Raw genomic sequence first — 27,411 nt, forward strand, 5'->3', positions numbered from 1 at the left:
AAACGCCTGGAAAAATGATGATTTAAACAGCTTTTCAGCTCAAATAATACACTAGTGTTGACAGAAGAATTAATGTATGGTTTTATGAAATTATAAGCTTCACATTTCTACTTTTATATCTTTTTTTTTTTTTTGTACCTCATTATCTTCCATTGTAAGCGCCTCGACGTAACCTTGATTTTTTTCTTTTCAATTCCTGATGAGTCAAATAATTTGTGTGGTAATCAACATTATACCACAAATATGCTGTGGAATCTGCTTGATTTGTACTGAACCAAAAAAATAATAATATGTGAAAGTTTGAGCACATGATCTCAATGAACTCACCATAGACAGAAACATTGAATGATTTTGATGTCAGTTTAGTTCCAGTTATCTCTAGCTGATAATCTCCAGTATGTTCAGTTGTGGTGTTTGTGATGGTCAGAGATCCAGTTTGATCGTCCAGCTTCAGTCTGTCTTTGAATCTCCCATCAGTAACATCATATGTGTAGAAGATTCCATAATTTCTACTGATTTCAGCAATAATGTACTTTTCAGCTCCATATTTCCACAGCATGTTGTTGTATTCTTCATGTATTTCAGTAACATCAGTGTTTAGCGTGACAGAATCTCCCTCCATCACTGAGACTGACTGTATTTCATTTGTTTCATCTCCAAATACACCTGAAGAACAGATTTTACATGATTAATTAATGCTGTTGTTGGTTTAGAAAGCCTGAATTCAGTTTATAAACTTTAACAGCAGCAAAAACACCAAACAAAATGAAAGGTGTATAAAGAAGACACAATAAGTGTGAATCAAAAATTCTTAATATGTTTTATCTGCTTGTAGATCTTTAATATGTTTTATCTGCTTGTAGAGCAAAGTAAATATGTCAAGTTTCATACAAGTTAATTGCAGCCAAGTTAAACTAAGTTGAATTCTGCTGGAGACTTTCAGTATCTTCATATTTGGCTCATTATAACAGACTCACTGAGCAGAGGACCGAATCCACAGTAGATCTCACAGTAATCTCTGTGAATTTGCAAATAAATCCTCGAAATATTTTGAACAGTTGCAGAATCTTTTTTTTCTGAAACGGAAATAAATGAAAAATTCATTTATAACTTACCAATTAGAGAGCACAAACAGAACAAAACAAGCGTGCAAAACATTTTCTTCAGTAGTTAAGCGTAAACTCTGATCTAATAAGACTATCCGCTGAAAACACTGAACCTGGCGTGTGAATCCTCCCACCAAAGAGTTTGACCACCCTACTAGTTCACTCGCACACTCTTTACGCATGTTATGATTTTATATATATTGTATATGTATTGTATATGTTATTCTGGCTCTCGAGGGCCAAAAACAATCCGGAAAACCTTTTATTTATTTTATTTATTTTTTTTACAATCTTTTAACATTGATGGGTACTGAGAGGTAGTTTTCAACTGTCAAATATGAAAATAGTAGAAGAGTGGAAAACTGATTAGTCAACCTAAATTTAATGATAAAATAAAATCTTATGGATTTCAGAATTGTTTTTATAATCATTCAATTGTTGCAAATGGCAAATGATATCCGCCATCTCACATTATTGCCAGTGTTAATTTGACACGAGCAGTTCTGAGTCAAACTGAAACCTGCTGTGGTCATTTATATGGGTTGAACTCTTGACAGAAAATTAGCTCATGCATGAGAGGATGGCAATTTGTTTGATGTGTGTTTAGTTTGCAGGTGAAGAGCATCTTCCTGTCCTAATGTTATGAACCTCATAGTCTGATTTCCATTACACAGAATGCTTTAGTCAAATAAAATGAACTGTCAAATAAGAAATACTTGTTTGGCAAGGTAGCATTCATTGATTTAATAAGAATTTTTCATTTAAATTAATTTATTAATTTAGATTTTTAACAGTCATTTCTTTAGCTTACAATAAAACCACAGTGTTACTAAATGCACAGTGTTATAATTTGGTAGAGATGTCTAATATAATGGTTCCATCAATTCTGAAGGCCTCAAGGCAGATTTCTTTGATCCTGGCAACACATGATGGCTGAAATATGATTGGATAAAAGCTCTAACATCAACATTCACCACTGGAAGCAGCACAACCAAAAGAAAAGCTATGAAATTAAGAGAATGGACTATTGGGAATAATTTAATGCTCTTTCTTGAAAAAAAAAAGAAAAAAAAAAAAAAACCCTGACGGCCCACCACTGCATTCGGATGATCCATGTTGAAAATAATGTTGAGATCTCAGCTCATTTATTACTTTTAGTGCTACTGAAGAACGGTCGACCTTTATATCACTATAGGCTCCACCCCATTGTTTACATCGATTTTGAAATGGCGTCAACAGAACAGTTTTAGTTTCTAAATCTGCATTCGTTTTTCATAGAAACGGTGATGAACTTCTTCATTTTCGTCCCAGTGTGTGTTTTCCAGCTTGGTAAGTTACGTGGGCTATTATTATTTTTTTCTAAATCGATTTCCATTCTGTTCCCTTTCAGCGGTGCTCTTCCGCCCTTAAAAGCACAAACTTGAGATTCAAATCAAGTAACGTTATTTTCAGACGTAAAAGAAATATGAATAGTGTAGGCTATTGAAACGCGAAGGAGATCACTCGCTGTTATCATGCAGGATGCGCGCACTTTGAAACGGAGAGAAACAGGAACGCAAGCGCGAGCTTTTAGGGCGCGCATCACAGTCACACACAATAACATGTCAAAATGTCGGGCGTGGTCTAGCATTCACGCAAACAAAAAGTGAACCTAAGCATTTGAAGTAATATTTCTGTGTTACAACACTTAATTCTATCTACCCCAGCTTATTTGGCAGACAAGGCATTCATTGGTTTCATTTGCTCGACAACTGTAAACAAACGTTCTCTTGCGCAACATTCTCAGCTGTTGTTTTCATATTTGCCCACTTCCGCTTTAAGAGGAATAGAGAAAAGTCCAATTTTGTTAACTGTTTTATGTTTTACTCAGTAGGCTAGTTCATTTGATAGATTTCTGACGTCGTTCTGATAGCCTATTTTCCCCCTGGATCTTCCTCAGCACTGGCAGCGCCCTCTGGACATAATGAAGTAGTAGGCTAAATAGTGTCTGTTGTATTTTATTCAGCCAGTGCTTTGTTTAATTTGAAAGTGTAACATTGTGACACGATTAGTCAAATGTAGTATGTAATATCTCATAATCGAACATAAATTGATTTTAAAAAATTGAATAAAAAATACTGTATAAACTATACTTTTCCCTGTGCTTGTTTTATATTTCCCACTTTCTTGGAAGTGATTTATAATGAATTGTCACTTTCTTCTTCAGGTGCATCGGGTGTTTATACAGACAGAGAGTCAGTGTTTGTGATGGAGGGAGATTCAGTCTCTCTGAACACTGATGTTCAAACAAACCAACAGGAAAAGATTAAATGGTTTTTTAACAACATTCGCATCGCTCAAATCAATGGAGATTTCAGTAAGATCTGTACAGATGTTCAGTGTAATGAAGGCACTGAGAGATTCAGAGACAGACTGAAGCTGGATCGTCAAATTGGATCACTGAGCCTCTCAAACATCACAAACACAGACTCTGGACTGTATAAACTGCAGATCATCGGCAGCAACACCATCAGTGAAACGATCTTTAGCATGACTGTGCATGGTGAGTCTGTTTAAAGACTACGGTTATATCGCTTAATCACAGTGTTTATTATTACAGTAGTGACTTAAAGTTTGGTTTCAGTTTCTATTTCCGTTCCATTAACATTTAGCTTGTGTTTCCTTGTTTCAGTGTTTAATTTCTGTTTCCTTTGTTAGTTACCATTTTGTTGTCATAGTTGTCTTCACCTGTGTCTTGTTTAGCTCATTTTCTTGTGTATAATTGCCCTTAGTTTGATGTCCAGCATTGTCTTTGTAAGTTGTGCAAAGCTGTTATTCTCTTCCTATGTTCCAGTTATCTTTTTTTTTTTTTTTTTTTTTTTTTGTAAATAAACTATTGCTGCAAATAGATTGCTATCCTTTTCTTGTCTGCCTCACCTTAACATTTAGAGCTGTTTATTCTCTCTTTAGTTACACACCACCCCATCTCCCTTCCTCCCTCCATATGACCTTATCTTATCTTTTTAAATGCATTTCATATATAATTCTGTTTAATTCACCAGTAACCTAAAGTGCAGAGGATTTGATGTATTAAAAAGACATGGAAAATGTGTTTTAGAAGTACAAAATGTGGACATATTTTGCTTTACAGAATAAAAGTCAAGAAAGATAATGTTTGTTTGTGGACACCGTAATACATTACATTACAAATAAACCATCGTTCAAAATAACAGCATTTATCTAGAAAGCTTTTTTAACATCATACACTACGCCTACATTTCCAAAGTTTGGGGTTAGTAAGATCATTTTTTTGGAAAGAAATTAAAGAAAGTAATTGCCTACTTAATTATTCAGCAAGGATGCAAAAGTGACAGTAAAGAGATTTATGATGTTACAAAACATCATGGGGGGGGGGGGGGGTGTAATTACATGTTTTACATGTTACATGATTACATGTTTTCTTGTGTGGCTGGATGTTGGACTCATGATCATTGTTTGATTTCACCAAAATTGAAATCCGGCAGAGGATTATGTTCGCAAATCAAACAATGATTTGTCTCAAAAGAATTATTAAAAAAAGCTGTGATTGGATGATGACAGGTGTCGATCATTCTCAAGTGTCGTGATCAGCACTGCTGCCAGGGGCGGATCTACCGGGGTGGCATAGGGTTTTGCAAATGCCACCCTAAAAGAAAGCCTTGCCACCCCTGCTGTCACCCTAGTTGGCAGCAATGAATCAAAAGTTATGACCAACTGAACTGTGATTAAATTCAGTATATATACGTCTGCCATATGTTGCCACCCCTCAAAAATTCCTGCCCCCCTCTCGCCACCCCATAAATATTTTTCTAGATCCCCCCCTGATGCTGCTGTTGCTGTAATTGCAGTGGTTAGATCAGCGTAGTAGGCTAGTCAAAAAACAGGACAAGGGAGGTCAAGCACGGCACGTGACAAATAAATTAGGCCCAAAATACAGGACGTCCCGGCTAATACGGGACAGTTGGCAACCCTAAGCCTACGGCCTGTGTGGAGTTCCAACCATATACGCCTAGCCTATGCAGAAATTTCGAATTCGATTTAAATTTCGAATGCGTTTAAATATTTGACAATACTTGTGGCTAGACCTAATGCTACCGCTCGACTACTAGATGTGTAGACTATGATAACTAATAAAAAACTGAGCTCAAGGTGAGAATTAGCCTACCAGTATTTTTCCAATTAAAATGGTACTCCTCTAAAATTGTGGTTTTGAATAATTATGGAATAAGTAATAATTGTATTATTATTTTATGATCATTTATGGTGATAAGCCATGGTTCTGCGCGACTGCCACTAGGGGGCGAAATATGACAATCATAGTTATGATGAATATCAGAGTTAATGGAAAGGTGAGTTACAAAAAAATCCATTCATTTCCTCTAATAATATATCTTGTACATGCTAAGCAGATGCATGTTTTCAGTTCTTTCTTGTTTCGTGTTGTTTCTACCCAGCATGTTAATTTGTGTTTCAGATGTTCCTGGTGCAGAGACGGATAAACCGAAGACCAAGTCCGTGAAGGAGGGAGAATCTTTCACTTTTGATCCTGGTGTAATAAAAAAGCCAAATGATGGAATGACATGGTATTTTAATGAAGCTCGTATTGCTGAAATCACTGGAGATCAGAGTAAGATCTGTACAGATGTTCAGTGTGAAGAGAGATTCAGAGACAGACTGAAACTGGATCATCAGACTGGATCTCTGACCATCATGAACACCAGAAACACAGACTCTGGAGTTTATCATCTTGAGATCTTCAGCAACAGCAGCATCATCCGCCGCCAGCACAGCATCAGCATTATCAGTGAAAACAGCTTCAATGTTCCTGTCACTGGTGAGTAAATGTTAGAATATATTTCAGTGTTTTCATTGTGGCCTGTCTGTAAAAGAACATAATGCATAATATTGTTTAGTTTTCCCATGAGCTCTCTAGTTTTTAGGTGATAAAAACACCAGATGGCGCCATTATCAGTTCACTCAATGTCATAAAGATGATAAAGGTGGAAATATCAGTTAAAAATAGCCTTCCCGAGAAATCAATTGTCGAGCTCTAGTAATAATGGCTCTCTTTTTCATTACAGGTTTGATTGTGGCTATAGGAGTTGCTGTTGGTGTTCTGCTGGTGTTGGCATGTGTAATTGGTAAGCATTTCTGGTTGTGTGTTTTTGTGTGTGTATGTGTGATGTGGTTTCATTCAGTCATCATTACATAAACACCTATATAACTGACTATGTTATAGCGCTGTCCTTTGAAATGTGCTTTAAGTTGTTTAAGGAAGTAGACTGGATTTTTAACTGCAAAATTCGATGTTTTGTGATTCAAATCACCCGCAAAGTCACAAGAAAACTTTTTATTATTGTTTTTTTTTAGCCATTTTATAGAAACATCCAAATTCGTCCTATATTGTTTGATTGTCTTAATCACAAAGCATCAGAAACTGCATTCAAACATGTTGCATCACTGGAGGACAGAAATGACAATGTGATTCAGTTGATCAGATTCATTGTAGAGTCTTTGAGTGTGTGTGTAATATCAATCATGCTCATTTCTTTTTACTTCTGTGAATCTGTTTTCTTCTTATAGGAAAGAGGTATAGAAAACGTACAAAGGGTGGCGTTACCCTAAACTATCAAACAACTGGACTTTAATTACAGTATCATTTACAATACACGTTAATTTTCAGTGTGAAAAAATGTAAAATTGTGACAGGAAAAAACAGTTATAACTGTAATAGAGCTAAAAGCTAACCTTACATTTCATGTCATTTTACAGTAAAATTTTACCATTTTTAAAGTAAAAAGGAACAAATCATCTTACAGCAAAAACCCATGAAGTGACGTTCCCATTCCTTGAGAGACACTTCATATTTGATGTTTTTTAAGTTTAATAATTGTTTCTTTATAGTTTTTTTTTTCTTATCAGATATGTAGCCTATACATTGTGGTTTCATGGAACTAATATTTTATGAATTGTACAAATGTTAATAGCATTATATTAGCTTGTGTTATGACGTATTTTTGTATGCACTTTATGCACTGTATGCACTTTCTATATATATTTGTCATGTAATCTCTGAATGGTTAATCAATGTTGCTTTCGTTTAACCCCCTCATCTTACAAAGCAAATTATAGTTGCAGCAAGTTGTGAATTAATAAGAGTAATAATAGAATGTTTAATTCATTGTTTTTAATGATAATAGAACCAGTTTATTATGTTGTTTAGCTTTAAGAATACTTTTTCCATAATGCTTAGTTGGAGAGCGCAGGAAAAGAAAAGAAAGGAAGAGTGAGATGTGAATGATTTAATGTGTGTGCGCTGCATTCCTTTTTAATACTGCACAAAACTTCAGTAAACTCTTTTATTTTAATTCAAGTCATCAGTTGTCATTATTGCTTGCCAAGGAAGACATGACACAACATGGCCTTGCTAATTCGGCAGAAAAGGGCTGTTGGATTTACAAGAAGCCTGTTACAAGTGTTACATCTTTTGTCACGTCAGAGTTAAAATTTGCCAAATATAAATCAATAAGAGCTGGGAATAGATGATTTTGTTTCTTTTACCGTTTTTACAGTTACTTTCCAGTGTTTTAATAAGCTATTGAAATATTTTAAATGATCTGTGCATATAAAGAGTTTTATTTCATGATAAAATAATAATAAAAAAACTCCTGTGCATTTCCATGAACAGAATACTTTTAGACATGTATTTTTTTCTTTAACTTTGCATCAGCCCATATAAACACTATTTTCTTTTGGGAAACAAGCAAAAATAACTTGAAATATATTTATATGTTATATTAAAAACACCTGATTCAATATAACTGGATTCTTTGAATGTTGAATTCCTAGTTAGAACACTAGATGGTGCTCTAATACAGAATGCATGTTTGTAGTTTAAACACTGTGTATTAATGAAATATCAGGAAAATTATAACAAGGGCACACTGTGTGGGATGCTGTTCTTAACAGTAAGTTATTATTGTGATTTTTACCACAGTTAAACAATGGTAATGTGATATCAGGCACTACTGTCTTAAAGAAATTAGATTAATTTCTCCCACATGCACTGAAGTAAATCACAAATTACGATTTTAGAGTGGGACATTTTTTTGTAGGACATTTTTTTTATGGTTATATGTAGGCATTCTTTATGGTTTAGCAATGCATATGATTTTTTTTTTCAGTGGTGAACATAATTAATAACCCTATAATATGAGCAATAGTATGATCAATAAGTTAAGACAACATGTTACACATTACTTAAACTCATTGTTTGAGTACAGTCAAAATCAAAAAACAAATTGACTGTACTTAAACATTTTAGGCAACACATTTTTAAAAAATTATTATTATTGTAAGGAATAGGCAGGAATAGGACGGGAAGAGATAATAATTTCGAGGCTTACGAAAGAAACTGTTCAAAATAGGTAAAGATAATAAAGGAAATGTGATTTCTGTGGAGAAATAGGAGGAAACAGCTAACATGTTGTGATATATAGTCAGAAAAATAAAAAAAGAAGATTTGATCCGAAACTTAAGGAAAGCTGAAAATACGATGTGATTTTAAAGATTTTAGATATGTGTTATAATTTCTTGTTTCAGTACCTTAGAGAAAGTAATTTAAGTATTTTTTTTAAACAATGTAGGCCGTATAGAAGACATTCTGGTCCACACTCCACTCCAATGATGGCGGAAATGCTCAATCTCGTTTGCCAACCGCCAATAAACCATAGAAGAAGAAGTGTAAATATGACTCTTGTCCTCTAGTGGTCAAACGTTGAATTACTTTCACTTCCGATGGTGTGTGTGTGTGTGTGTGTGCTTTCGTAGGATGTTTTTGGGTTTACAATCATGTTTACAATACAGAAACATTAGGTGGAGATACATTTGAAACGGGATGTTATTTTCATTAAAGAAAACAGCATTGCAGACCAACACAAAGAAATAATGTAACGTGAGAACCTCGACTCATTTGATGCTTTTCATTAAATTGAAATAATGTTTTTGTGTGACCGCATTTGTTCGCGTGACGTCATAAACTCCGCTCGAGTTGTTCAAGTCAACATATCAGCGTGTAAACTTTACCAAAAAAGTTACTTTAAGTCCTGTGTTTCAGACATTAATGATTCCTCATTCTGCCGAGGAGAGGTAGCATTAGGTACTAAAATCTTCCAGAACACCGCACTAACCACATATTTGCTAATGTTTCTTTCTTACTGAAGTTAAAATCATTTAGTCTTTATCGTTTGTTATCACTCCTTCACCCCATCACTCGTGTTGTGTTCCCTGACCCTCAGGTGGAGGTTACAGAGCTGGAACTGGAGGAGGAGTGGAGAACTTGAGCCTCATTAATCCTCATATCATTGTGCCTGGACTTTATCACTATCAAGGGAGCGTAAGGTGAGACTTTATATCTGATTATGATCTTGATTTCACAACCTTTGTTTCACCAATGGACAGGATCCCTGTTGTGCTATTGAAGAAAAAAAATCAAGTTTATTAGCAGCATTTAGTTTCTCCTCAAAGCTGATGAAAACACATTATTAAAAATCATCAATCACAAATCAAAATTGTAAGTCACATGACAGTTGTTGTACCTTTATTTCTGAGAGTAGCACTGCTTAACTTAGGCTACATCACATTTACATCTATGCATTTGGCAGATGCTTTTATCCAAAGCGACTTACGTTGCATTTCAAGGTACACTTTTACATTCTTATCAGTCCTTGCAGGATCTGCAGGATCATCATGCACACAAAGTATATAACGTAAATTTTTCAAAGTAAAATCACGGTTTGATTTTGGACTTTTTTTGTCAAACATCAGCATGAATAAGTTTAGTAAGTTCCCCTGTAGAGAAGTCATTAACTGTTTCATGTGTGCATAACTGGAACAATCCTTGCAACACCTTGATGTGAACACAGATTGACACCTCAGACACACTGAAGCTTTATTGACACCTCAGACACACTGAAGCTTTATTGACACCTCAGACAAATGCTGCCAAACTGACTGAAATGCAAACTTCCAGCAGCAGAAGCATTCTCATGCACAAGCTGTTTGTCTACACAACAGATCAAACCACACTGATATAAATGAACGAGACCACAGCAGAGCTCTTCGTCACCTTTCCATCACTAGTTTGCATCTTTGTTTTGCAAACATTAAAATGCTGCAATGGGCCACATTATTTACATAATTAGTTTATTAATTATGTAAATCATAATTAAGTCCCTGTATTGCAGTTAATGTAAATTCTTTTGAAGTTTTAGGAGAACATTTAATTAATCTGGTTTTAATTATCATACTTCAGACCCTTCAGGATGATCCTGTATGTCTGCTGTGATTTCCTGATTAAACATGTTGATTCTCACAATCCTAAAACTGAACACTGACTCAGAGTCTGACGTTCAGGAGATTCACAGTGAAATGATCACAATCTGGGTCTTGTACTCAGAACAACATTAAAGTTTGATCATCTTCTGAATGTGATTGGTGCATATTCCACATGAACCTCCTCTTCAACTTTCTGTAAAAAAGTGCATAACACAAGATATAATAATAATGTAATGTAATGTGATATAGTTTTTTAAAGTAACAAGTCTTTTATAAACATCTGATGGTGCTGTCGTGTTTGAGATTTACTGTATGTGATAGATCGTTATGCTTTGAAATGTCATTACCGCCACATAAGAAAAAAAAAAAAAATAATCAATCAATCAATCAATTATAGTTAAATCATAATTATGACAAAAAAGTTAAAGTTGTTAAATGCCAAATTATGACATACGCAAGTCAAAATTTGTGTCATAATTTCAACATTTTAAGTCATAATTTTAACTTTTTAATGTGTATGTGTCATAATAACGTCTTTTTGTCATAATTATGATTTACCAGAGCATTATTTTTATTTCTTATCTGGTAGAAATGGGCTTCAATATTATACAGACAAAAACACACGCGCATACTGATCTACATCTGAAATTATACAAATACTCAACAAATTAACAATAAATTGTCTCACCGATTTCTGTGTTTTTCTTTTGTGGAATGTCGTCTCAGCGTAAGTGATCTCGACTTCACAAGTGTCATCTGTTTGAAATTATAGATGCATTAAAATAGCAAAACTCAATCTTAACTAGATCTGATTCTTTACAATATTTATGTAATTATAAAGAATTTCAAAGTTAACACCAAAGTAACACTGAAAGTTTTTAAAACGGCATTAACAAATTTAATTTGTCATTAGGTCTATAACTTTTTCCACACACAACGATTCCTAGAAGAGTGTTTATCATCACATTTAGAGAGACACATAAATCAAACCCAAATGGGATGTTTAACAAAGAAAAGTATTTTACATTCTTTGTGTTTAATCAGCATTTAGATTCAACAAGCACAACCAAAGTTATCATTCATATACATAGATTTTAGAGCACCATGCCTCATCCTTACAGATTATATTCATACAAATTAACTTTTCTGATTTAGCATTTCCAGTGTTGATTTGGTTTGAGAAACTCTTTTTTTTTGTGTGAGATGAGTAAAGAGCAACATACAGTTTCATTATATTCAATTACAAATTTACATTTATTATGACAATAAAAATTATGAGAATCATTTTGATTAAATAATAAAATCGGGCTATTAGTTAAACGGAGAAGATAAAACTTGCCTTCTTGATCAGTTTTTCTGTGCTTCCTGCAGATGCAGAAGATCCCGACAGCAGTTACAATCAACAGAAAACCAGCAGCAGCAGAAGAAGAGATCAACACTATCAGAGACACTGGAGGAACTGAAGGAGAGGAAAAGAGAGACATTAATGTGAGTGAATGTGTGTGATCTAGAACAGAAGACAGAGATCAGGTCAGTAAACACACACATATATCATCAGTGCTGTGGTACCTGCACATGTGTGACAGAGTGTGTTGATGTCCAGATGTGTGGTCTGGTTGCTGATGGGATTGTTCAGCACACAGCTGTAGGTGTTTTTATCCTGATATTCCACCTCCAGAGGTAGAGAGAGACTGATGCTGAGATCACACACACTGATGCTGGACAATACACTGATTCCTGCGTACCAGGAGAGAGTCGCATCACACACATTCAACACTGATGAACACACCAATGAACATGATGATGAAGAACATTGTGAAGAGTTTCTGCTGATGACAGGAACAGGAAGACGAGCTGAGAAACATGAGAGAATTAGAGGAATATGAAAAATCAGTCTATTTTAGGTGTTGTGAATAGTGAATCTGTGTAGTAAATTGATTGTGTGTTGATAGTCACTTGTGTCTGTCATCTATAAAATGATGTAATATCTGAATATGGAAATAGAATCTGTGAATGTTTGGACAAATTACATTACTACTCACCATAGACAGAAACATTGAATGTTTTTGATGTCAGGTTCGCTCCATTTATCTCTAGATGATAAACTCCAGTATGTTCAGTTCTGGTGTTTGTGATGGTCAGAGATCCAGTTTGATCGTCCAGCTTCAGTCTGTCTCTGAATCTCTCATCAGTAACATTATATGTGGAGAAAGTTTGCTTTTTTTTTTTTATTTTAGCTATCAGCGACTTTTCAGCTCCAAATTTCCACTGTATGTAGTCGTCTTCAGTTATTTTAGTATCATCAGTGTTTAGAGTAACAGAATCTCCCTCCATCACTGACACTGAATCAACAAACACACCTGGAGAACAAACAGATTTTTTGTTTTGCAAAGCCTGAAATTAGCTTCATTCACATACAAAATTGAGAATATCCAAAACAAGCAAATGTAAAATATCAAATATCAACCTTATAGGTGCAGCACATCCTTACACTTTAATTTGTTTTAAAGTGTAGAGAACAATCACTGTTTAAAGTGTCAATGTATTAGACTAAATGCATGAAAATTATTGCAGATTATGAGTACAGTTTTAATTGTGCTGGTTATTTTAATATGTATTTTAAATAAAAGAGAGATTTAGAGCACTGGATAGTCGGCACTGTAAGTTTGCAGCACATTTTGACTAGTGAATTTCCATGATATTTGTAGATTAATAGCCACATAAATATTTTTAAAAGGACAAAAAAATGGGCTGATATTTGAAAGCTCAATGGAAAGTTCACACTTTCTGAACATTTACATTCACTGTAGAGATTTCAATTATATCCATTATCATTTCAGACCTGAAAATGTCACTTTAAACCTAATCCTAATCCCAAAAGAGACTGCATTCAAAGTTAGTAGATCTTGTATTATGTTCATATACAATGTTCATAATTATTATAAAAGCAAATGAAAATAATCTAATTCTAATTTACACTGAAACGGGCGAAAAAAACAAGCTATAAAAATGCTTTTGTAACTTACCAGTCAGACTCCAACAGCAAAAAAAGAGCAAAACTAACACGTGAAACATGTTCTTCAGTGGTTCAGTGTGTGATCTAACAGCAGAACTGTTCAAGTGTTGTGTGAATCCTCCTATGCAGCGTTTCGCCCTCCTAGTTCACACATTGCACTTGTATATGATATAAGGTTATAGTTATTTTGGTCCTTAAGATTTTAACTGTTCTTGATGGATAAAAAAAATTCTGTATTTTTATCAAAAGGTTTAGGGTTCATATTAGAAGTAGCACCGCCTCAGTGACAGCTTTTCTTCTGAGAGCGTAGATACCTGGCTGTTTTAGATGGCTGAAAGTAGAAGAATATTTTGTGAATTGTGGAATTTCATAGTGAAATGTAGCATAACTTTTGATAAAATACATAATTGTGTATTTATTCAAAATTTTAATGAATGGAAAAACCAGAGTGTAAAGTTAAAAGCGTGTATGATCTCACAGTACTGGCTTTACTGGGGTTTATCTTCTGAGTCAAACTGAAACCTGCAGCCGTTATTTTTGTAAATGTGGTTTGATCCGTTGGGTGGACAAACATGTGTCGGTGACACTGGGCATTCAGTGCATGAGTGTTTAGTTTGTAGGTGAAGAGTTTCTTCTTGTGCTTCTACTACAACCCGAATTCTGGAAAAGTTAGGACGTTTTTTTAAATTTAAATAAAATGAAAACTAAAGGAATTTCAAATTACATGAGCCCATATTTTATTCACAATAGAACATAGATAACATAGCAAATGTTTAAACAGAAATTTTACACTTGTATCCACTAAATTAGCTCATTTAAAATTTAATGCCTGCTACAGGTCTCAAAAAGTTGGCACGGGGCAACAAATGGCTAAAAAAGCAAGCAGTTTTGAAAAGATTCAGCTGGGAGAACATCTAGTTAATTTATATCAGGTCTGTAACATGATTAGCTATAAAAGGTATGTCTTAGTGAAGCAGAGTCTCTCAGAAGTAAAGATGGGCAGAGGCTCTCCAATCTGTGAAAGGCTGCGTAAAAAGATTGTGGAATACTTTAAAAACAATGTTCCTCAATGTCAACTTGCAAATCTCATCATCTACAGTACAGTGCATAACATCATCAAAAGATTCAGAGAAATCTCTGTGCGTAAGGGACAAGGCCGGAGACCTTTATTGGATGCCCGTGGTCTTCGGGCCCTCAGACGACACTGCATCACTCATTGGCATGATTGTGTCAATGACATTACTAAATGGGCCCAGGAATACTTCCAGAAACCACTGTCAGCAAACACAATCCGCCGTGCCATCAGCAGATGCCAACTAAAGCTCTATCATGCAAAAAGGAAGCCATATGTGAACATGGTCCAGAAGCGCCGTCGTGTCCTGTGGGCCCAGGCTCATTTAAAATGGACTATTTCAAAGTGGAATAATGTTCTATGGTCAGACGAGTCCAAATTTGACATTCTTGTTGGAAATCACGGACACCGTGTCCTCCGGGCTAAAGAGGAGGGGAGACCTTCCAGCATGTTTTCAGCGTTCAGTTCAAAAGCCAGCATCTCTGATGGTATGGGGTACATAAGTGCAAGGTATGGGCAGCTTGCATGTTTTGGAAGGCTCTGTGAATGCTGAAAGGTATATAAAGGTTTTAGAGCAACATATGCTTCCCTCTAAACGACGTCTATTTCAGCAGGACAATGCAAAACCACATACTGCAGCTATTACAACAGCATGGCTTCGTCGTAGAAGAGTCCGGGTGCTGAACTGGCCTGCCTGCAGTCCAGATCTTTCACCTATAGAGAACATTTGGTGCATCATTAAATGAAAAATACGTCAAAGACGACCACGAACTCTTCAACAGCTGGAAATCTAAATAAGGCAAGAATGGGACCAAATTCCAACACCAAAACTCCAGCAACTCATAACCTCAATGCCCAGACGTCTCCAAACTGTTTTGAAAAGAAAAGGAAATGCTACACCATGGTAAACATGCCCCGTCCCAACTATTTTGAGACCTGTAGCAGAAATCAAATTTGAAATTAGCTCATTTTGTGCATAAAATTTCTCAGTTTAAACATTTGCTGTTATCTATGTTCTATTGTGAATAAAATATTGGCTCATGTGATTTGAAAGTCTTTTAGTTTTAATTTTATAAAAATGAAAAAAAAAACATCCCAACTTTTCCAGAATTCGGGTTGTATAAACAGCTTTTTTGGCACTTTAATCTACTTGGAAAAAACATGAGAAACTGTTTGACACTTACATGATTGGAAGAAAGTGGCCTGCTCTGACGAATCAAGATTCCTGGTGCATCACGCCAATGGCTGAAACATTCTTTAAAACGTCTTCTTCATTCGGGTTCGAACAGCATGATTGAGCGCAATAATGACAGCATTTTAGCAGATTTCTTTTGGCCGTAAAGCAATTGTTTACATCGCGAGACCTGATATCACGCGAGACTTCCTGACGCGGCGGCCGGCTCAAAGTTGCAAGTGCGTATTTTCCGCTCACGACCACCATTCAACCCGAAATAAGTAATATAACCATTCCAATGACTCCGAAGCTGTTCAGTTAAGGTAAAAAAAGTTACTTAGTTCACCTTTAAAGCCCTACTGAAGTGCCTTGGAACGTGCAGCTTTGTATGATACGTTGACATTTATTTTATGAATCTGATTACGTAATTCATATTACATGTAATCAGGTACTGCCCAGCTCTGCATATTATTATAAACATCAGAGCAGTGACTGTGAGAACAGCAGTAACTATAGCGCAGTAAGCGCACCCTCTCCTGTGAAAGTAAGATAATCTTAGAGAGATGTGATTTTCTGCTTTGAACACTAGAGAGCGATGATGTGCTGAATTTGCCAATTTTCTCTTTACACAAGAGTACAGAGACAGTGAAGGGTGGATCAATATTTAATAATGTTAGTACATTTCCATGCATGTTAGGCTAAAAATAGAATATAATTTGAGTTTCTGAATGTTCTATATTTTGATTAGGCCTACTATTTGTAAACCACTAAATTAAACTAGAGCAAATCAACAAAAAACAAACAATGTGGCACAAAGAACGAGAATAGACAAAAGTAAAAGATCCTGGCAGAGAATAAATATGAACTAAAGGTGTAAGTCAGGGCCCATATGAGCTCTCCAGTTAATTCTGTTTTGATAATTTTTTGCTGACATTTGCAAACACAGGCTCCTCTGATTTCTGCAAAGAAAATCGTCAGGATCCTGCTGATGCAACAGTTTTTAATGTATCAGGGTTAACACTTGTCTGGGACAAGTGGATTTTTTGAAGGGGCAAATGAAAGAGAATTTTACATGCCCAATCAGACAAGTATCCTGATTAAAACGTCAATATCAAAAAAAAAAAAAAAAAAAGCGATAGTGACATCTGGTGGTCAGACTTGTTTTCTCCACCATGTCTAACAAATCACCACGAAGCAGAAAAAGCATGTGACCAAATAAAGCTTCAGAAGTCTGTGACACAGGAGTGGAATCAATCTGGGATCAATACAGTTCTGTCTAATCTCATCTAAATTAATTTGTGCTAGTGAGACCACAACTAATGTCATGTGTAGCCTGGTCAACATATTCACATTTGATCAATAATATAAAATATACAATCATGTGATCATAATTAGTAATTGAGGCGAGTAGTTAAAAAAAACACCCTATATATATAATATTTTTTATTTATTTTATTTTTTTACAATTTATAATATAAGGAAGCATTTGGTTAAATAATTTACAAATAATGCCTCCTTAATAATCAATTAACTTTTTATGCATCTGGTTTGGTGACTAAGTGGCAATTTTTTAAATAAACAACTGTTCTGACCTTCCGATACTGCATTACATTTGAAACTTCAAACGTCATCAATCACGTGGTATTGTCATTTCGATACAAGCATCGTTACAGTGTTTGATACAATAGTCAAGTCAAGTCAAGTCATCTTCCTTTATATAGCGCTTTTGACAATGTAGAATGTAGACACCGTTTTAACAGAAAACTTCTGTTAAGTTCTTTCTGCGCAAACTTCAAAAACGCAAACCCGTGATGGCGTGCACATGCATATTACGAGTTCAGTCTATAGGTATGCATGTTTGAATATATGTGTGCAGGCGTGTAGTCCTTCCCTAAAAACCAACCCTCAACTAACTACTTGTCTGGCCTTAAAATGTATAATAAAGAATTTGTATTGCTTCCGCGTAGCCACGTAAACCGGAATTATCACCGACAACACTTTATCTGTAGATAGGTAAAGGGAGGCCTTCACAGGGGAGAGACTAGTTGACACTTTAGTACTGCGTTGTCATCGCGTCCAAGCGCAGGTCCTTCATCAGATCTGGATACGCCCTGGATCCGGCGGACTGCAGTAAATCTCGGGATAAACAGAGAGACTAATATTAGCGTAGGCGCCATCCTTCTTATGATGTAACGAGTACATCAGGATTTATAGGAAGTGTTCCCGTTTCCGGCTGACCTAATCTATGCAGCCTAAAATGGAATTATATAAGTCTATAATGTGAGATGTGTATGCTAGGTCAAAGAGATGTGTATTTAATCTAGCTTTCAACAGACAGAGTGTGTCTGCTTCCCGGACAATGGTAGGAAGACTGTTCCAAAGTTTTGGTGCTAAATAGGAAAAGGATCTACCGCCAGCAGTCGATTTTGATATTCTAGGTATTATCAACTGGCCGGAAAATTGAGATCGCAATAGACGTGAAGGACTATAATGCGTTAAGAGCTCGCTCAAGTACTGCGGAGCTAAACCATTTAGTGCTTTGTAAGTGATCAGCAATATTTTTAAATTTATACGATGTTTAATAGGGAGCCAATGCAGTTTTGACAGAACCGGGCTAATACGGTCATACTTCCTGGTTCTGGTAAGAACTCGAGCTGCTGCGTTTTGAACTAGCTGTAGTTTGTTTATTAAGCGTGCAGGGCAACCACCCAGTAGAGCAGTACAATAATCTAGCCTTGAGGTCATGAACGCATGAACTAATTGTTCCACATTTGTCAATTAGAGCATATGACATAATTTAGATATATTTTTAAGATGGAAAAATGCGGTTTTACAGATGCTAGACACGTGACTTTCAAATGAAAGATTGGTATCAAAGAGCACACCCAGGTTCCTAACCGACGACGAAGACTTGACGGAGCAGCCATCAAGTGTTAGACAGTATTCTAGGTTATTACGTGTGGAAGTTTTTTATCTCAGTTTTTTTCAGAATTAAGTGGTAGATAATTTTGTGAATTGGTAAGTTTCGTATCATCAGCATAACAGTGAAAACTAATTCCATGCTTCCTAATGATATCTTCCAAGGGTAGCATGTAGAGTGAAAAGCAACGGTCCTTGTTCTGAGCCTTGTGGTACTCCATACTGAACTTGTGATCGTTGAGATGAATAGTGTTTTGTTAACTGTGTCGGCGAAGAATGACAAGTGACAAATGACAAACTTTTTCTTCCAGTCTTTCTGACCATGACAAACATGGAAGTCTACCGTAAAACTCAATTTATACTTCTGCGTCGAGTGTATGGCGTAGCCTACGCATAGTCGAGTACCATATGCCGTACCCTTTTTCGTACCTCCCAAAAAATGGAACTACTCATCACAACAACGCAGACTGCAAGATCTGTGGTTGTTTTTTTCTCATCTGTTTAATCTGAGCTTGCGGTTGCAGAGGATTCCTACTTTGTGGAAAACTTCATGCCTGGTTCCTGTTCCCAAAAGGAAACATCCGACAGAGCTCAAAGACTACAAACCCATCGCCCTCACCTCTCACATAATGAAGACACTTGAGAAACTGGTACTATCTTACATCAGACCTAAAGTGTGCACATTCATTGACCCTCTACAGTTCTCATCCAGCCCAACATCAGTGTAGATGATTGCCTCATCTCCATGCTCCAGAGGCTCTATGCAAATCTTGATAACCCTGCAGGGCTCCAGACTGCGACCAAATGGTCGCATTTTGCGACCAAAATTTGAGAATGTGCGACTGAATTTTACATCCAGTCGCACATGTGCGACCAGTAAATTTTTTTTTTTTTTTTTACGTTAAACGTGGAAGGGGCGCGTCAAAGAATCCGGAATGTGTAGCAGGCCAATGAGTGTGAGAAGAATAGGGAATGGCCACTGTAACTGGCTAATGTGTGGAGGGGGAGGGTCCTAGAGATAAGCGAGCGCGCGTAAGTTAAACGTCTGTGGGAAGGAGACGGAGACAAATATCAATGTCACGGACAGACCTATTTTTTTACAGTCTATGGGACAGACACAGTCGGTCGGATGATGATAAAGGCCTGAACCCACTATTTTCGGGAAGACTGGCTACGAAAATTCAGCTGGTTGAGGTACTGTAAGTAAGGTGACGAACTCCATGAGCTGCGAATGTTGCAGTCGCTACCCCAGAACTGCGGGGAAATAGAAGTTTGCAGGCACTTCGCAGTTTAAACACAAAACGCATCTCAGCCTCAAGCAGAGTATTCCGTGACATGTTATTAAATAAAATAAAAAAAAACTGCGCTGCGCTGCGCTACTCATTTCTACTTCATAGACCGTTTAATAGTTCGAACCAATAATAGACAGCGCAGAGCTTCTCTCGCCAGTCGCGGGCCGATCGCGATCACGCGAAACAGTTACATCGTGGAGATCCAGTGAAGAAATCCATTGAGTTCGCGACAGAATTAATAACATTGCTGCGAGATCCGGTGAGAAACATTCAGATTTGACGCAGAATTCTGTTATAAACCATATCAGATCAAACAGCGCTGACGTGGAAACCAGGAGAAACATGTGCCATGAACGAACAAGTTATAGAAGGCTTTAGGTCCACAGATCAGCAACATTCACCATGGATTTAATGTAGTAACACCACTTACTGTAACTATGGTATACTGTGGTTATAACAGTAGCCTACACATCTTTTTCCAGCACTTCAAAGCTATAATATCATATTTAAATGTTATTTTTAATGTGTTGACCAAAATATTTTTTGTTCATCCTTTAAAGATTGTCCCTATTTATAAAACTAAAAGTTTCAAGAAGTAGGAAAACTCACACTTATTTAAAAAAAGAAAAGAAAAAAATATTAAATTACTATTGTAAACATAGCTGCAGAGGACGCTTATTGGCTATTTTCACTCCCTAATATCTATTTTGTCACTCATTTTGCTTTTGAATTATTAAGACATTATGAATGATAATAATTAAAGTTAACTTTATCTATACACCTCAAATTAAGCTCAGTGCTTTGTCATCCCACAGTGTGCTACCAAATACTTTCTGTAGAACTTAGTGCCGCTGCCCTCAAATGTTAGTCTGGAGCCTGTGATCTTAAAATAAAACTGCACCATACTTTCTGTACGTTAAGGCTATTTATTATAAAAGCATTTACAGTTATTTTGGGGGAAAATGTGAATAATTGCATTGTAAGATGATTTAAGGTGCGCCCCTAAATTTTCTGCTTGTGCTCCTAAAATTTTAAGTCAGGGGCTACAGCGCTCCTAATAAAAAAAGTTAGTCTGGAGCCCTGCCCTGGTGCAACTAAGAATTATGTTTCTTGATTTCTCAAATGCATTCAATAGCATTCAGCCAGGACTGCTGGTCAGAAGATGAGGAGGATACAGGAGGAGCTGGAGCTTGTTTTCTGGGTGACTGACTATTTAACTGCCAGACCACAGTATGTGTTTCAGAGACTGTTCTGTTCTCCTTTTTTCTTCAGAAATACTCGGAGAACTCTGCTGTCAAACTCCAGCATGTTCAGTTGTGGTGTTTGTGATGGTCAGAGATCCAGTTTGATCGTCCAGCTTCAGTCTGTCTCTGAATCTCCCATCAGGAACATCATATGTGAAGACGATTTGCTTTTTTTTTTTTTTTTTTTTTTGCTATTTGAGACTTTATTTCCTACTCCATATTTCCACAGTATGTCATTGCTTTCACATATTTCGGTATCATCAGTGTATAAAGTAACAGATTCACTGACACTGAATCAGCAAACACACCTAAAGAACAAACAGATTTACACAGATTAAGGCTTCTGAGAGTTTTATCTTTGATCCATAGCACAATGTAAGAAGCTACAAAGATGAATACATCATGAAAAGTTGTAATCACCTTTATAATTAACATATGTGAAATATGGAACTGAAATTATGGCAAAAAATATATTACGACTTACCAGATAGACACCACCACATACAAACATAATAAAGCAACCACATGAAACATTTCCTGAAAAGTCTGATCTGATGAAACGATCTGACGAAAGCACTTGAGCTGGTGTGTGAATCCTCCCACGACAGAGTTTTACCCACGTAGACGCTTTACAGGCTCTTTACAAATTATTTATAGTTAAATATACATTTTTGTGTGGCTCTTATTAATACTTAATAGTCTAAAAAAAATTCATTCCATTATTTAACACAGAACGTTTTTCAAGTATAATAATAATAAAAAAAAATCAACAATAAAGTTAATACTATCATCCATCTCATTGTTCCTCTTGCAGCTCATCTTCTGCAACTGCAACTTCTGGCTGAATCAACCTGCGGTTTTCTTCACATGTGGTTTGAGCTGAACAATCATCTTGTGTTGTTGGTGAAGAGTTTCTTTCTTTCTTTTTATGAACCTCAAACAGCTTTACAGTCCAGTAAAATACTAGCCTGATGTCGTCATACTCAGATTCTAGTCAGAATGTGAGTCTGATACTGGTCCATTGAGCTTTGATTATGGGGCGTGTTTCAACCAAACCAGAAGAGAAAATGCCTCTGCACTCAATTGGATAGACCTACAACCTGGATAGCCCTCTCCTCAGACAGCACGCCAACTATGGATTTATTCTATCTGACTTATTTGTAAGCGTGAACTCGTGAAATCTCAGTTCTCCAGCGGCAGTCATTTGAATTCAACCCAAGCGCTCGTTGATGACGTGGATGATTACGTTACCGTTGCTCATCTGTCCATCATCGCATAAAGCCCGCCCCTGACAATTTGATTGGTCCGAACAATTTTTGTTCGGGCATAATAGCTCCTCAACGGATCGAGTCCAGACCGAACTTCCCGACCTAAAAATGTTGTGGGCGGGGCTAAGTTCGGCTGGCATCCAGGCTAGTAAAATACTATATCCATTAAAAAAGGTCTAATCGGGACTTCCGGTTTGAACGTCATCATGATGGCAGCACTGTGAACGAGCTCCCAAGGAAACCTACGAAATTTAAAACTTTACCCCGTTAATACAACGCAATTTAATGCCTGGAGGTAGATAAGTGAGGGGGTAAGCGAAATACACCTAAACTAACGGAGCAACATAGTGGGTGCTTAAACCTGAAAATAGCGCTAGCTTCCCTGCTAACGTTAATGTGATTCACTGCTCGACACGAGGCCGTATACTGGTGGACTGCTACTGCTCGGTGGGACGATATGGCAAGCATAGACGTGGTACTTCAGGAATTGAGGGACTTTCGCCAAGAAAACAGTGTGAGTTTGGGGGAAATTAAGGAAGAAATGTCTAAGATGAGCGCGAGAATGGACGAGGCTGAAGGGCGGATTGAGAAGACGGAAGAGAGGATTCAGAACACGGAGGATGTCATGACGGAAATAATAAAGTTACAAATAAGGTTGGAGGATAAATTAATGGACTTGGAGAGCCGTACAAGAAGAGAAAACGTCTGCATCTATGGTGTACCCGAGACAGCAGAGCGGGACTCTCCAACAATGAGTGATTTTGTGGAGAAGCTGCTGCGTGACGGTTTGGGGCTGTCCCATGATGAGCTTGACATATGCATCGAACGGGCGCATCGCTCTCTAGGTCCACCACCACCAGACGATGCACCCCCGCGCTCGATTATTGTGAAATTCCTCAGCTTTAAGACCAAAGAACTTTTGCTCCGCAAGGCATGGCAGAAAAAAGGATTCACATGGAATGGCAAACAAGTAAGTTTAGACCATGACTATCCTCCTCTCATCCTAAAGAGACGAAGAGAATATGCGGAGGTGCGCAAGATTCTGAAAGAGCAGCAGATCCCCTTTCAGACTCTCTTTCCAGCTAGGCTGAAGGTGAAATACACTGAAGAAACTAAAATTTACAACACAGTGGCGGAAGATACGGCAGATATGTCCAGGAGAGGCTATGCGGTGAAGGTCATCGGATCGCCAGAAACAGCGTTGGAGCAACTGAAGCAGCTGACCTGGACCAGAGTTGGTAGAGGAGCGGGGAGCAGCGCAACGAACAAGAGGCGAGACCCCGTATACAAAGAAAAGCTCAGAGCCTTCAAGAGGACTTCACCTGCGCCTTCGGGAAATTGAGGTTTACCCACTTTGTTGTTCTCTATAATTAAAAGAAAAAAACAAAAAACTATTACTTAGCTTAATGGTGTGTAAAAAGTGGATAAGTAAGGTTTTTTGGAGGGTGCTCTTCTCTGTGAGGCCTTAGCCATTAAGGGCCTCCTCCACTGACTGATGAAGAAGTTGCCTTTAAAGGCGAAGCAGGGTCCACTTCAGGGACCCCTACCTTGGAAGTTAGAACTACTTCAGATTGATTTTTGTTTGTTTTTTAGTTTTCATGCCTTTTGTTCACGTGTTTCATGTTCAATGTTTACATGGGTGTGCGGGGAGCCTATTAAAATGCGAGTATTTGACTGAATAGCAGGTCAGTGAAAATGGTATCAATCAATATTAATGGCTTACATAATCCGGTAAAAAGGTGGAAAGCCTTATCTAAATTCAAAAGAGATAAAGCTCAGATTGTTTTTATGCAAGAAACACATTTGTCTGATAGCGAGCATAAAAAATTGAACAAACTTGGTTTTAAGCATGTTTTCTATTCTTCTCACAGTTCGGGAAGGCGAAGAGGTGTGGCGATCCTGGTGCACGGCGCTCTAAATTATGAACATTTATCAGAATATAAGGATAAGGAGGGTAGATATATAATGGCAACTGGTAAGATTGATGGTATTATTCTGAGTCTCTTAAACGTGTATATTCCCCCAGGAAGCAATTGGTCCTTGTATAAACAGATCCTAGAATTAACAACAAGGAGTCAGGGAATTTTACTATGCGGTGGGGGATCTAAACCTCACATTAAATGCTAAATTGGATTCTTCGAACGGGAAAGGTGATGCGAGAAATATCGGAGGAAAAATGGTACATCTTATGGACGAATTAGGATTAGTTGATGTGTGGAGAGATTGTCATTCAACGGATAGGGATACCCACTATTCCTGTGCACACAATGTCTATTCAAGGTTAGACTATATCTTCATGTTCAGAAATGATCTCTTTAGGTTAAAAAATTGTGAAATAGGTCCCTGTACTATATCAGATCACAACCCAGTTTATGCTAATATCTGCCTGAACAGAAAGAATAGATCTACCCTATGGAGGTTGAACACAAACATTCTAAATTACCCTGATATTAAAGAGCGTTTGAAGAAAGAAATAGAGGAGTATTTAGAATATAACGATAAGGACGATATGTCACCGGGAATAATATGGGACGCACTTAGGTGGTGATTAAAACTGGCGTTTGCATCTAACCATTTCCACATTTTTTGGGACTGCAAAGTTATCTCTCAGTATTGGTCCAGAATTCATGAGCATATACAGAATATTTTTGCATTTGTTTTTCCATTTGCTTTTGATACCTTATATCTCAGTAATATATCATCGGATAAACTGGACTCGAAGGACAAGAAACTTCTGTACATCTTATTGGCAGCAAGTAAAAAGGCTTTAACGAGGAGATGGCTTAAACCAGAACCACCAACAACTGAGGACTGGATAAACATTGTGTACGAGATCTTCATAATGGAAAAACTGTCCTTTTCACTCAAAATGCAGAGGGACACTTTCTATAAGATGTGGTTCAAGTGGACGGAATATGTTAAACCGGTTAGATCTGATTTTCTGTAAACACTGCTGCTTCTTACTAATTGTATAATGATTTAAAAGTTTAAATGAACAACATAAAAAATATGGATGTAATTTGGTTTCCCCGCCACCCGCACTTGAGTTCTGTTGTTCCCGTGTTAAAAAGTTAAAAATGGTAAAGCAATGTAATGTACTTCATGTGCCCAACAATATGTAAAATTCCACATGCTTTTCCAATAAAAGATAATATATATATATATAAAAAAAAAAGGTCTAATCTGAGTCAAAAAGTTAAATACACCAGACTTGAACATTTTCCTGGCTGAAAGCTGTAAGCAGTTATAGACAGAGAGAGACAATGTTGGTCTTCTGTGTTGTCTTTTAATGAAACATTGCATACATTTAAAAAAAATGACTAATAAATAGGTAAAAAAAAAAATGCTTATAATGACAATGAAAGAATTAATAAAAACAAACGTACACAAATGCTTGGTCCAAACTCTTGCACAACTATCCCTGGCTGTCATTTCTTCTTCTAAATCAGTTGTCTCTGTTCACTGAAGTACCTCTCTCTGTTCTAGGTCCAATATTTCTGGTCTTCATCTTTCCTGTGCAGTTGGCATCTCAGATAACAGTGACAGTAAGTTATTTACAAGATGTTCAGCTTTCATCATCAAGTGCTGCTTCTCCGTTCCGGCGTGATGAATCCGATCTTCAAGCAGAAGGAACGGGATGAAATGTTCTGAAAGCTACCAATCCACAATCTGACTTGTGATGCAGTCTGAATCATAATCATGGAGTGTTCGTTTGCTGGCCAGAAGAGAACTGGACACCTGACCGAGGTTGTCTTTTTCCACAACAGTTTGAGCTGAACAACACCCAAAATGCAGAACTTTCCTGTTATCACTGTAAAGTTGCTTCGAAACATTGTATAAAGTGTTCTTCTAGACTACTTCTTGGTTGCATACGTTTGAGCATACCTGGTAAAGTGGTCGACTACAACCAGTATGTACTGAAAGACACCTTTACTCCATTCTAAATAAATATAGTCTATCTAGAAATAAGTTCAAGAGGTAAAGCAGTTATTCTTATTTGACAGGCAGTATAACAAATTTAGTTGATCTGAAAAGTAACAGCACTCTGCCTTGCTCTCTGCCATGTTTGTGTCAGTGAAAGCCTATAGTGGACCTTTTTCACATTTCCAGGGTTCTCAGACGTCTTCATTTTAGGTAAATTTCTATAGCAGTGAATGGGAGCCGACAAAAAAAATAAAATTAAACAGAATTTCTGTTTGCATTTGCTCCAATAGCAAAGGATTGATTACAGCCGCTAAAAGAGAGAAAGATTCACTGTTTTGCCGTCGCCCTCTCAGCCGTTGTATGTGAAACACTCTTGCAACAGCCTTCGCTTTTTGAATTTACTGCCAAGTTAATATAGCAAAAAGTATAGTATTATAAATGTGTGCATTTAAAAAAAATGAAATTATTAAAAACTAGACTGTGATGTTGATAACTGTGAGAAAACGTCAATACGGTCTGTGAAAAAGGTTCTATAATGTTTAAATTCAATAAAAATATTAATTGTTCTCTTTGATTGGATGTTAAATGTTTTAATTTATCACCTGGTTTCACAGACAAGTCTTAAGCTAGTCCCAGACTAAACTGCATGTTTGAGCTGTCTTAACTGAAAATAACTTGCACATATCTTAATATTATACACTGTAAAAAATTTCTGACCGATAACATCTAAATTTTTCAATTGGCCCAAGTGAAATTCTGTAAATTATAAAATTAAATTTACAGAATTTCACTTGGACCAATTGAAAAATTTAGATGTTATCGGTCACTTGAAATTTTTGATTTGGGAGGGTTAGAATTTTTTTACAGTGTATCAGTATATTATATCCATATCTTATATCTGTCCCATTGTTTTGCCTCAAGGTGCACACCAGTATTTAAAAAAAAAAAAAAAGCTGTTTAAATGTCCTAGTTTAACTATAAGGCCTAATCCTGGCTTAATCTAAGACCTGTCTGTGAAACTGGGCCTAAATGTGATGTATGA

The 27,411-nt window shown here is 36.7% G+C and overlaps 3 protein-coding genes across 3 annotated transcripts in view; 1 reads left to right on the top strand and 2 right to left on the bottom strand.

The window, feature by feature from the left end:
- Positions 1 to 622, bottom strand: part of LOC307169636 (uncharacterized protein) — a gene marked incomplete at its 5' end in the record, with an annotated part of 128,026 nt that extends 127,404 nt beyond the window's left edge. The window contains one exon of the mRNA XM_079890365.1: positions 514 to 622. Within this exon, the coding sequence (XP_079746491.1) occupies positions 514 to 622 (109 nt within the window). The remainder of the gene's footprint in view (positions 1 to 513) is intronic.
- The window catches only part of LOC307169886 (uncharacterized protein), a 386,038-nt gene that overhangs the window by 74,163 nt on the left and 284,464 nt on the right, over positions 1 to 27,411 (bottom strand). The window lies entirely within an intron of this gene.
- The window catches only part of LOC307169815 (uncharacterized protein), a 122,369-nt gene continuing 97,039 nt past the window's right edge, over positions 2,082 to 27,411 (top strand). The window contains exons 1-7 of the mRNA XM_079890635.1: positions 2,082 to 2,435; positions 3,313 to 3,648; positions 5,599 to 5,958; positions 6,206 to 6,265; positions 9,422 to 9,524; positions 11,832 to 11,948; positions 25,932 to 25,990. Coding sequence (XP_079746761.1) covers positions 2,393 to 2,435; positions 3,313 to 3,648; positions 5,599 to 5,958; positions 6,206 to 6,265; positions 9,422 to 9,524; positions 11,832 to 11,948; positions 25,932 to 25,990 — 1,078 coding nt within the window. The 5' untranslated portion in view covers positions 2,082 to 2,392. The remainder of the gene's footprint in view (positions 2,436 to 3,312; positions 3,649 to 5,598; positions 5,959 to 6,205; positions 6,266 to 9,421; positions 9,525 to 11,831; positions 11,949 to 25,931; positions 25,991 to 27,411) is intronic.

This window comes from Squalius cephalus, assembly GCF_949319135.1.
Source record: "Squalius cephalus genome assembly, chromosome: 13".
Taxonomy (NCBI): Eukaryota; Metazoa; Chordata; class Actinopteri; order Cypriniformes; family Leuciscidae; genus Squalius; species Squalius cephalus.